Source organism: Mus caroli, chromosome 6 (assembly GCF_900094665.2).
Source record: "Mus caroli chromosome 6, CAROLI_EIJ_v1.1, whole genome shotgun sequence".
Taxonomy (NCBI): domain Eukaryota; kingdom Metazoa; phylum Chordata; class Mammalia; order Rodentia; family Muridae; genus Mus; species Mus caroli.
The window spans coordinates 32,578,921-32,591,735 of NC_034575.1; the positions used below are offsets into that span (position 1 = coordinate 32,578,921).

General features: G+C 40.9%; 1 protein-coding gene across 3 annotated transcripts in view; it reads left to right on the top strand.

The window, feature by feature from the left end:
* The window catches only part of Trim24 (tripartite motif containing 24), a 105,712-nt gene extending 93,135 nt beyond the window's left edge, over positions 1-12,577 (top strand). For all 3 annotated transcript variants that reach the window (XM_021164255.2, XM_021164256.2, XM_021164257.2), the window contains exons 12-19: positions 395-530; positions 2,890-2,962; positions 3,518-3,686; positions 4,012-4,340; positions 5,037-5,169; positions 7,294-7,368; positions 10,986-11,135; positions 11,784-12,577. In XM_021164255.2, coding sequence (XP_021019914.1) covers positions 395-530; positions 2,890-2,962; positions 3,518-3,686; positions 4,012-4,340; positions 5,037-5,169; positions 7,294-7,368; positions 10,986-11,135; positions 11,784-11,993 — 1,275 coding nt within the window. In that variant the 3' untranslated portion in view covers positions 11,994-12,577. The remainder of the gene's footprint in view (positions 1-394; positions 531-2,889; positions 2,963-3,517; positions 3,687-4,011; positions 4,341-5,036; positions 5,170-7,293; positions 7,369-10,985; positions 11,136-11,783) is intronic.
* Positions 12,578-12,815: the final 238 nt, after the last annotated feature.

Below are 12,815 nucleotides of genomic sequence, written 5' to 3' on the forward strand. Positions count from 1 at the left end.
GATGGTTGTGAGCCACCATGTGGTTGCTGGGATTTGAACTCTGGACCTTTGGAAGAGCAGTCGGGTGCTCTTACCCACTGAGCCATCTCACCAGCCCCCTTTAGTTTCTTGATGGGGGAAGTCGCCTGATAGAACTCTCAGTTTGTGTTTCACTTGAGCCCTTAGTCTCAGCATTCCAGAGGCAGAGGCAAAAGCAGATGGGTTGATGGTAGTTCTAAGGTCAGCCTCGTCAATAAATTGTGTTCCAAGATAGCCAGGGCCGCACAGAGAAGCCCTGCCTCAACAAACAAACAGAGGAAGGAAAGATAGTGCTTAGGGTTGAAGTTTTCTTGTAAATTTACAGTTGTTTTTAGTTTTCAACATTAATTTGCCCTGAAATCTCTTCTCTCGGAAGATTGATTGTTCAAGTACTATAATGCTGGACAACATTGCAAGGAAAGACACAAGTGTAGATCACGCCCAGCCGAGGCCTCCATCAAACAGAACGGTGCAGTCACCAAATTCATCAGTGCCATCTCCAGGCCTTGCAGGTAAAGCCACCTTTTGGATTTGTTAATGTTTTCTGGTTTTAACTCGTATTTTTACTCATAATAATTAAAAGTTTCCCTTTGCCTCATTTTTGGTGGTGATGAGGGTTCTGCCTCAATTTTTAAATAACAATGATTACTGTATCTTGAGGTTTTCTTTTATATACATTTATGTGTGTGCTTCTGTATCTGTGCCATAGTGCACATGTGGAAGCCAGAGGACAGCTTGGAGTTGGCTTTTCTCCTTCCACCAAATGGGTTCCTGGCTTCAAAGCTCAGGTTGTCAGGTGATAAGTGTTTTAACCCACTGATTCCATTCCACCAACCTGAGTTTTTATACCATGTAAAACTAGAATTCTTCACAAAGAAGGAAACACAGGTTCTTTTTGTAGTTTCAACAAAATTTATTCGCATTATAGCAACCAAAGAGCAAAGTTTTATCTCAGTGTCATTAATACATTTAGATGCCTGTGGTATCACCTCTTTAAGAATGTAATTTGTCTAGCGTCAAATGTTATTAGTTAGGATAAAAAGAGGAGAGCAGTTTTGGTGTTTTGTTTGCTTGTTGGAGTTTAATAGTATTTAATAATGTTTAACGTAGGGAGGAAAGGAGATGGTTCACTGCATAAGAGCTCTTCCTGCTCCTGCAGAGGACCATGGTTCTGTTCCCAGCACCCACATGGCGGCTTACAGCAGCCTATAACTTCAGTGCTGGCCTCCCCAAGCATTGCATGCATAGGATACACTTACATACATGCAGGCAGAACAATCAAATCACATAAAAGTAAATTTTTAAAAAATAATATTTTAGTATACTTAATTTATTGCCACAAGAAACACTGGAAATATACTCCTGGAGTCTTGATATAGCAGGTGTCTCTTGTGTGACATCCTGGGGAGACATTAACAGATACATCCAAATAATATGCTGGTGACAATTAATTAGCTAAAGCAAGAACTGCACTCAGGTCTAGCCCAGTGAACCAGTGAGCTCATCATACCCTGCCAGTGTGGCTGGTAACTCAGCAAAGGGGATCCGGGTAGCCACCTGCACTCTTTGCAGCCCCACCCCCAACCCCACCCCAGGACCCTGCCAAAGAGCTCTTCTGTCCCCGCACTTGCCTACATAACTTCTTCAGCTTCCTGAGTCTTAGGAGCCTCCCTTTTCCCTGGAGGAGAGACTTTCAGCTCTTAGGACGTCAGCACAAACTGTATCTTCTTGGAATAGTGGGAAGGAGAGTGCTGAATTTTCTCTGCAATGTTACCAAAAAATAAGGTGGTTACAACATTTAAGTGGAGGTTCCTATTTTAATAATAAACTTACAATAAAATGAAAGACAAATGCGTATGAATAAATAAGGAATGTTCTTGGTGATGAAAGACAGGTGAATCGGTAATCCCTACCCAATAAAGGCATCTAACAAAAGAGACTAAACAAAACTGTTCCTCTCTCCAGTTGTCAGAAGAGTCTAAACAGGTTCTGGCTTCTTACTACTGACTTAGCTACGATTTTAATTGTGATGATAGCAGTGATACAGATGTCATTGGGACCCTTCCTGTGTACTGTACTGAGGGCATCATGTTAATAATCCTAAGGCTGACGTTTATCTCCTATGGACTGCCCGACCCTAGACAGATTCCCATATAACCTCTACTGCCTCCAGAGTATAGATTTCACTTATTATTAATAGTCTTACACCTACTGCTATATGTGCACATGTATGTAAGTGCCACAGCATGCATGTAGAGGTCAGAAAAGAGTTTGTGGGAATCTAACCTCTCCTTCTCATGTGTGGATCCCAGGGATAGCTGAGGTCATCCAGCTTGGCAGGAAGCTGCTTTCCCTCCTGAGCCAGCTGAGCTCCTGAGCTGAGGTTCTTTATGGCAGCAGTTCAGAACCTCTTGTTTATTCCCTCACATCTGAGTCTAACCTTCACTTTTGTCATGAATTGTTGTCGGGTGGAGCCAGGGATGCAGCTGGGGCTTCAGGATTGCTGACTAGTACCTACCCCTAAGCCACCCTCTATCCCCGGAACTCCTTTATATTAGCCCCTTTCTCTTCTGTAGTTTTCACAGACCCTGCAGTCTTCTACCTAAGACACTACTGCAAGAAAGACTTAAAAGTGTTTTCTTTGTGGAACTTGAGGTTGGTAGATATCCTGTGATGGACAGACTTTCTCCCTGCCTAGAAGTCCATAGTGTCATGACTGTAAACTTTGGTGTAACAAAATATTAAAGATATGCCTATGGTTTTGTAGAGTTTGATTGGATGGTCCTAGTTTTGGTATAATTTAATGAACAGTTCAACAAACTTGAATGCATAGATGATTAATTCACCTGTGCATGTCTGTTTCCTTCTCAGGGCCTGTTACTATGACTAGCGTCCATCCCCCAATACGTTCACCTAGTGCCTCCAGTGTTGGAAGTCGAGGAAGGTAAACAGATTAACCATATTTATGGGTATAGTCTTCCCTCGGTATCTATAGAGAATCAGTTAGTTCCAGGGCCCATCCAAGTGTACCAAAACCTGTAGATGTCCAAGTCCTCTGTGGTGGTACAGTATTTGTATATAATCTGGTCATATCTTTGTGCATGCTTTAAATCATCTCTAGATTGCTGATGCTGCCTAATACAATTTGACTGTTTCATAATTACTTGTTATATTGCATTGTTTAGGGAATAATGACAACTCCCATCCTGAAGAAAATACTTTGTATTTTTAAAAATACTTAGAATAGTCAAGTCATTTAGGTATAAATCAGGTTTTAGTAATTTTCAGATCCATGATAGATCTGTTTTAGAAGGTTAGTATGTAAGGCCTTTCTGTCGTCATCGAGGAAATGAGTGCTGCATTCCACAACTGCACTTTAAACATCATTCACTGCTGATATACGTTACTATTGTGAAGTGGCAGTGTTCCAGAATGTTCTTCAGTTTGCCGCTTTTAGGTTGTCTGATCGCGTCTCCTTCTCCGTCTTTCTCCCTCACAGCTCTGGCTCTTCCAGCAAACCAGCAGGAGCTGATTCTACTCACAAGGTCCCAGTAGTCATGCTGGAGCCAATTCGAATAAAACAGGAAAACAGTGGACCACCTGAAAATTATGATTTTCCTGTTGTTATAGTAAAACAAGAATCAGATGAAGAATCTAGACCTCAAAATGTAATTATACCAATACTTGCAGTACTAATCCCATTTAAGAGGCAAGAAAAGGATTTCCTAAATTGTTTCCCTCCCCTCATGACTCCAGATTGTGTCAAGTTGACATTAAAGTAGCTGGCACAGTGTCTGATGTGTCATTTGAATTACACATTAGTACTAAAATAGTAGTTTTAGTATTAGTAGCTACAATAAACCATCTTTACGTCTTATTGCATTGACTTCCACACTGCTCACGTAGTCTTTAGTTGTAGCCATCGGGAGATTAAAGGGGCCCCTTCAGACCATGCGTTATACATAAATGGTGATGTCCTCTCTTTGGTTGCAGACTAACTATCCAAGAAGCATACTTACCTCCCTCCTCTTAAACAGCAGTCAGAGCTCTGCTTCTGAGGAAACCGTGTTACGATCTGATGCCCCTGATAGTACAGGAGATCAGCCTGGACTCCATCAAGAAAATTCCTCAAATGGAAAGTCTGAGTGGCCGGATGCCTCCCAGAAGTCCCCTGTGCACGTCGGAGAGACAAGGAAGGAGGATGACCCCAATGAAGACTGGTGTGCTGTTTGTCAAAATGGTGGGGAGCTCCTGTGCTGTGAGAAGTGCCCTAAAGTATTCCATCTTACTTGTCATGTGCCCACACTGACAAATTTTCCAAGGTAAAACGATATGTCTGTCTAAAGTATGAAGCACAGGGTTAGGAGTGTGACTTAGTGCTAGAGCTTCTTAGCTGCTCATGCCCAGGGAGCGAGACAGAAAAGGAACAGTGTTCTAGAGCAAAGGGGTTGTGCCTGAAAAGGAATGACATGGAGGGGGAGAGGAAGGCGGAGAAGGGATTTTTTAAAATCTAACAATTGTAATGAACTTTTGACTATTGTTACAAAGATTTAAATTCCATTTGGCACAGATGTACACTCTAGAGTTCCCTACAGTCTCCTCTTCCCTGCTTCCTAGTCTTTGTACTTCTCAGAAAGCTCATCTGTTGTGATGGGCCTTGTGGCCCACACCTGTAACCAAGCATGGAGGAGATAGGAGGAGGGTCACAGTGGGACGTTTTCTCAGATGTTCATGTTAACTTCTTGGGCCTTTGCATCACATTCCTGCCTTTCTTTCTGTGCGTCTTTGTACCTAGTGGTATGTGATAAATGGGCAGAGGGTAAACCCTGTCCAAAGAGACCTGTCATAGGTGGCCTGCAAGTGGTGGGAGGTGGTGGTGTAGACAGAGCTCCGACATACTTAGAACTCAAAGGTACATTATCCCAACAGTGGAGAATGGATCTGTACTTTCTGGGGGAGGTGGTGGTGTAGACAGAGCTCCGACATACTTAGAACTCAAAGGTACATTATCCCAACAGTGGAGAATGGATCTGTACTTTCTGCCGAGACTTATCTAAGCCAGAGGTTGACTATGATTGTGATGTTCCCAGTCACCACGCAGATAAACGGAAAAGTGAAGGCCTTACTAAGCTAACGCCAATAGACAAACGGGTAAGTGTCTGAACATTTCCACTCATGTTAGCTACATGCATTGATTTTATACTGAATTCTTCCTCCTTTAAGTTTCTTTCTCTCTCTTCCCTCTGTACATAGAGAGAAGAAGCAATAGAAAACTATAGTGTCTGTGTGTGTGTTTGTGGGGTTTTTTGTTTGTTTGTTTTTCGAGACAGGGTTTCTCTGTATAGTCCTGGCTGTCCTGGAACTCACTTTGTAGACCAGGCTGGACTCAAACTCAGAAATCCGCCTACCTCTGCCTCCCGAGTGCTGGGATTAAAGGCATGCGCCACCGCACCTGGCTCATGTGTTTGTGTTTAAACTCATGTGCATGAACTCTCATCCATGCATCTACACATGGAGACCAGAGATTATCCTAACATATCTTCCTCTTTTGCTTTCTACCTTACTTTTGAGACAAATCCTGTCATTGAACCTGGAGCTCACTGGGCTAGACTGGCTAGCTAGCAAGTACCTGGAATTCACTTGTTACTCCATCCTCCCTCATATCAGTTACAGGTGGACGCTATCATGCTTGGCCTTTTTACTTAGGTTTTAGGAATCTAAATCCCGGTGCATAGAAAAAGCACTTGACCCACTGAACTATAACTTCTTAATTAAAAAAGAAAACTATTTAGCTAGGTATTCAAAATAGTGTACTTGAGCAGAGTAAACTGTATGTCCCTTATAGATAGACCTGGGCTTTGAGTTGTGAGGGACAGTGCTAGAACAAATTGGGGGGAGGGGAGAAAGAGAGGAAGGGAGGGGAGAGAGAAGGCTACCTGGACAGTGAGCCCTGAGTTCCCACCATGTCCACCTCTTTGCTTCTGGGAATACTACTATACATCAGGGCATCTAGCTTCCTTACCTTCCGCTTGGAATTCATCCCAGGTATTCCCCACTGACTGAGCCATCTCTTTAGTCCAACTAAATCTTGGCTTTTTTTGGCAGGGCCAAGAAGAGACAAGAATTCACTGTGTAGCCCAAACTAGCCAAAAACTGTCTGTGTAGTATATACTGGCCTTGAATTCACAACATTCTACTTGGTTCTGCATTCCAAGTATATGCCCAGCCTTGTTCTTTGTTTCTGATTTTTTATTTTATTTGTTACTGTTATTTTTGATTTGTTTTGTTTCTTTGAGATGGAATATCACTGTGCAGTCTATCATCAAACAGCAATCCTCCTGCCTCAGCCTTCCAAGTGCTGGATTACAGGAATGCATAGCTTTAGTCTGAGCTTTTAAATTTTGTCTACCTTAATTTCTGTCTTGTTTTATTTTTATCACTGGTTTTCAAAATCTTTTGAGAATTGACAGTAAGATTTACTTTTAATGTTCTAAAAGATAATTCCAGGGATGGAGAGATGGATGGGTCAGAGGTTAAGAGCACTGACTGCTCTTCCAGAAGTCCTGAGTTCAATTCCCAGCAACCACATGGTGGCTCACAACCATCTGTAATAGGATCCAATGCCCTCTTCTGATGTGTCTGAAGATAGCTACAGTGTACTCACATATATAAAATAAATAAATACATCTAAAAAAAAGAGAAGAAAAAGAAAAGAATCCCATACTTTGGTCACATGAAATTTTATTTAACATTTAGCTATTTTTTTAACTACTAAAATGTTTATCAAAATATATTTTTAAAAAGAAAGAATGAAGCTTGACATCTAGGCAGATGTGTTCCCGGGGAGGCAGGTGTTCACTGGTCCTGAGGGGAGATAGTAACAGAACTTACAACAGGACACTTCTGTGTGCAAGACAGAAAAGACAGCTCTTACCTGGGAAAAGGCTGTAGCACCACATTGATTAATAAATAATCAATATGTGAGCCTCCTCCAGTGACTGCTGATTCACACGTGCAGACCGGAGTGATGTGGGTAAGGAGGGGCACTCATCTTGAGGGACAAATGTGTATTTCCTAGTGTGATTGGCTTATTCACTCAATTACAGGGGCTCTCATATCCATATTCCCTAAGCTGTTAGCAAATTCAGATGGAAAGCAAAACCCAAAGATTCAGTGTTCCTTACTGAGTCCCTGGGCTTTAATTTTTAATTTGAGACCTGTGAATTCTTTCAGAAACTAAGCTATGACTTCATTCTTATTTGTATTTTTCTTTAGAAATGTGAACGCCTACTTCTGTTTCTTTACTGCCATGAAATGAGCCTGGCTTTCCAAGACCCTGTTCCTCTAACTGTAAGTATTAGTGTCACATATACAGGTTTACATGGAGGGATAATACTAATGTCATAGGTACAGGTTTTTATAATTTCTTGAGAACCTAATTTCTTTATTATTTTAATAATTTCTTATATCTAATCCAAATCTTTTTGTGGGTGGTCCTTTGGAGGAGTATGTATAGGTGTGTGTGTGTGTGTGTGTGTGTGTGTGCAGCACACACAGTTTTTGGTTTTTGAGAGAGGATCACAGTAGGACTTAAGACCCAAGGATTAGTCTCTGCTAGCTTTCCAGTAATCCCCAGGAATCTGCCTGTCCCTGACTCCCCAGAGCTGGGATTATAAGTGTGTGCTGCCATCCTGGCTTTTTATATAGGTTTGCATAGGTGCTTGTGATCAAACTCATGTCTTCATACATCGATAACACTTTGCTGACTGAGCCTTCTTCCCAGACTCCTAATCCAAATCTTGAACACACAAACACACCTCACTATTGTCCTGCCTACTCTTCTGCCACTGGTTCCCTTCCTCTCACTCTTTCCTGGTGTGCATGTGTGCATGAGTGAGTGCTTTAAATCTAAATCCCATATAAGACAGGACAGAATCTGTTCTCACTTCCCCCATTGCTCTGTCTTGTTTCCTCGACAGCACTACTCTGGCTTCCCTCACACAGATCCACTGTGCTTTCGTGTCCTATACACCCTTTGTCCTTCTGAGTCACTTAGTTCACTTAGCATGATGATCTCAAGCTTCATTCATGTTCCTACAAGTGAAGCCATTTCACTAAGTAGATAAGTGCATGTTAATTGCAATTAGCTGATAATTTCTATTTGTTTCTTGGGTTTCCACATCCCACCCAGTTTACTTTTATATTGGGACAGTTTTTTATGTTTTCTGTATCTCAGAAGGCTTCTATGGCATGAGTTGTTGGGGACAATAGCCAGTACTTTTTTTTTTTTTTTTTAAATAAAGGCCTCTCTATAGGTCTAGACTTACAAAAACAAGTAGAATTTAATAATGGAGAAAAGCAGAGAATCATCATATATACACACACGTATGTATGTATGTATGTATATGTGCACGTGTGTGTATACACACAACACAGAGCTATATTGAAAGTATGATATAACTTTGACATCTTTAGAATACTAGAGAGGCTCCCATGCTTAAAGTATTTTCTCCATCTATGATATCTGAAAGTTCTTTCTGAAATGGAATAAATGTTTTGGTTTTCTTTATCATGGTTGTGGTTTGGTTGGGTTGGGTTTTCTAAGACAGGATCTCATGGATCTCAAACTGTCCCAAGGGAAATGACCGTGAGCTGCCTGACCCTCCTATCTGCCTCCCAGTGACATTTACACTTAGGGTGTGTTGGGTTTTAAACATTAATGCAAACTAGAAAAAAGAAAACATAAATAATTTAGCTTAAGACAGTCAATTTCATGGTAGAAAATATTGCAATTAAACATATTATTTTATGTAGTTAATGTGTAGCTCATTATGTAACACTGGCTGGCCTGGAAGCCATTATGTAGACCATGCTGGCCTTGAACCTGGAGGAATCCTCCTGCACCAGCAATCCATTTTTGATATTTATGTTTTTATATTTAAGTTTTTAGAACTAAGAGTTTTCTAAGGGCACTATGGATTAAAGCCATGTGTGTGTGTGTGTGTGTGTGTGTGTGTGTGTGTGTGTGTATGCGCGCACACACACTCTACTAAGCTACAGCCCCAGTCCAAAAATGGAAATAAGAACTTCAGGGAAAAGAAGCTTTCATACCCAAATGGAGCAGGGTAGAGAAGATAGAAGTTTGTGCCAGTACATACTTAAAAATATAATCCAAATTTGTTGCTTTTTATGATTCTGGCTTACATTTCTATTAACAGTACCAGCAGCCACAAGCTAATCCCCTTTTGCTTTATAAAAATCACCTCATTAATCCTCTGAAATTGCCAGGCTCTGGAATATGCCATGATTTTCGGCAGGGTTAAGTAATGTTTGCAGGGTCATGCTAGTGAGGATCAGAGCTGAGGATCAAGCTCTTCTCTCCTTGGAATAGTACAAGACAAAGTCCTGTTGCCCATGCTTTTTAGATGGGTGTGTTTGCTTGCTTTAGAAACAGGCTCTTATTGTCTAGCTGCTGCTGGCCTGGAACTCACTGGCTGGATCAGACTGTGGAGCAGCTGTGGAAGTCAGCGAGGTCCTGCTGCCTCTGCCTCCCAGGGCTGGTACTAAAGCCATGCACCACCATGGCCAGCCCCCCCCCCCAAATGTACAAGGCAGTGTTGCTGGACAGAGCAGCCGTGCTTTACAAGCACTCACTCACTCTCGAACTCCTGGCTAACCTAGAACTTGCTGTGTAAATCAGGCTGGCCTCCAACTCATAGACCTGCCTGCCTCTCCCTCCCATGAGTTGGGATTAAAGGTATGTGCTACCATACCCAGCTTAGTAATTATTTTTTATTTAACAATGAAGAGGGAGCATATAGAAGCTTTAAAAGAAAATACTGTGTAGCGTTTGCTGGCCTGGAAACCCTTTTTTCCATTAAAAATCATTGTTAACTAGGTCACATAGTAATTCTCTTCTTAGTTCTCTGAATAACCCCATACTGATTGGAGGAATAAGCATCATGGCTGAACTGATTTACATCCTCAGTAGTGTGGGTAAGGGCTCCATTCTCCCCATAGTCTTCATCAGCATTTACAGAGAGAGAGAGAGAGAGAGAGAGAGAGAGGGTGTGTGTGTGTGTGTGTGTGTGTGTGTGTGTGTGTGTGTGTGTGTGATTTCATTTTTTAATGGTAGCCATTCTGGCTGGGGTAAGATAGCATCTCAGTGTAATTTCAGTTTTCATTTTCCTGACTGCTAACATTAGTAAACATTTTTTCCTTAATGCTTATCGGCCATTTATACTTTGTCTCTTCTAGTTTAAATGTTCAGAGGTCACTGTGCAATGGAGATATTTGCACATTCATATTTATTATAGTACTGTGCACAGTAGCTGATAGAATAAGCCTAGCTGTTCATCAGCAGATGACTGGATTTAAAACATACTGTATATTGTTGAGTGGTAGTGGCATATGCTTTTAAATCCCAGCTCTTAGGAGGCCAAGGGAGGTGGATCATCAGGTTTCAGGCCAGCCTGGTCTACAGGGCTACATCCAGAGAAACCCTGTCTTGAAAAACAAAACCAAAAAAAAGTTATATATGCATAATGAATTTTTAGTCAGCCATAAAGACTAAAATTATGTCATTTTTCCAAAATATAGATATGTAGAGATAATTCTCTGAGTGCAGAAAGGTGTTGCATATCTTCTCTCAATTATGGGTCTGCTGGTATTCTATATATATGCCTTGGGGATTGGGGAGGGGAGACTTTTGGTATAAGTCTTGATATACTTAATTATCTGTATGATACCCAACATTATATACAGTAAATATATACCAATATAAAACATTAAGTTTTTAGAGAAACTGACACAAAACCTATGTGAAAACATAGTAGCTATTTATAAATGTTTGTTTCTTTGATTTTGTTTTTCACCAATGACAAACTAAAATGAAGAAAAATAGAATATACTATAGGACCGGGTACAATTTACTTATTTATATTATAATAACTCATTTGTTTTGTAAGGTGCCTGATTATTATAAAATAATTAAAAACCCAATGGACTTGTCAACCATCAAGAAAAGACTTCAGGAGGATTATTGCATGTATACAAAGCCTGAAGACTTTGTAGCTGATTTTAGATTGATCTTTCAAAACTGTGCTGAATTCAATGAGGTGAGATGGGGCGAGGCCACAGCAATGTGGAGAGTGATCTTAACCAGACAGCTTGGCAGCAGGGAGGTCCCAAGGTGTCTGTGCAATGTTGCGTGTCTACCAGGGCATGGCAGAGCTTGCTAGGGAGGCTTGTCCACACTGAGTTTGCAAAGGTTTATGTGTGGTAAGTGCAAATCCAAGACTGCCTGAGGCTGAGACAGTGTAGAGTCAGGATTTATCATTCCTTCCTTTGATTTGCAAGCTATGCATTTTTAGACTTTGACTTCTGAGTTTATCTTGAAATAGTAAGGATGTACCAAACAGTTCTCATTTAAAATCTACTCATGTCACTTTATATAACTGTGTCTTTTTTTGTTCATTGTTGTTTGTTCTTTTGTTGACGTTTCTCATCCTACCCATGATCTTCTTGTCACCTTGTTGGTGTGACCCATCCCTGTCATCACCACGCCTTCTGGACTTAGTCAGTACAAAGTGTAGCCCCAGACTAGTATTTGTTTTATCTTAGTGACATCCCTAAGTGCTTTTCCAACAGTCCATTACAAGTTTCATAGTCATGTGCCAAATAGGAACAGAATTGTGAGATTATTTTTATTAACGAAAAGGTGGGTCTTTTGGGTGTTAATTCCTGCCTGTATTTTTATCCCACAGCCTGATTCTGAAGTAGCCAATGCTGGTATAAAACTTGAAAGCTATTTTGAAGAACTTCTAAAGAATCTTTATCCAGAAAAAAGGTTTCCTAAAGTAGAATTCAGGCATGAAGCAGAAGACTGTAAGTTCAGTGACGACTCAGACGATGACTTTGTACAGCCCCGGAAGAAGCGCCTCAAGAGCACAGAGGACCGCCAGCTGCTTAAGTAACGCCGCACTGGGCCAACGCACTGTGCTAGAAATTTCTCATCAAAAATAAAGACAGCAAAAGGCTTGTCAGTGATCTAAGGGTTTGTGAGCTCTCTGGTCTGTTTTTGCTGCTTACTGGACTTTGGTTTCTTTAATAACCCATTTCTTTAACCTCTTGTCAATGATAATAAAAAGAAGAGGAAGGAAGGAAATGTGTACAAGAATAAAAGAAGGAAGAGAAGGTAGAAAAAGAAGAAAGAGCAAAGAAGGAAAAGACATTCTTCCCCTTGTTGGATTTCATACAGGAGCCTGGAGTGAGTGGTACACTAGAAAGAAATAGAGTTTGACATAAGTTGAAATTTTAGTGTGATCTGGATGTGTGATAATCCATTTTTAGAATATTAATTTCATTACTCATTAATTATGGCCAACTGTAAGGAGATAGTTCTGTTACTATTCTTAAATGAAGTCCTCCCCAAACGTGAATGGAAGCAGAGTTCTTTGCCAGGCTGCCTGCCGGAAAAGGTGTAGACAGATGCTACTAAGACACCAAATAGTGTCCATGTAAGATGGCAAATGCATTAAAAAAAAAAAATCAGGAAAAACAAACGTTTGGTTATTGTTTTGTTTTATCTTGTCTGTTAGAGATGCTGGGCATAGTAGTTCTAAAGGGCCATTCTCTCATGGATTGCTAGATCGGCCTTTTCTTCTGCTTCCTTGAGGGAGGACTTAGTGCATGTGTCAAGTGTTGCTGTTTGATCCGCCCCTCCACTTTACTCCTTACTGTGCAGAGCTGCAAGTTGCTAGTGGCTTTTCTTTCTTTTGTGGGGAGAAGGGCGGAGT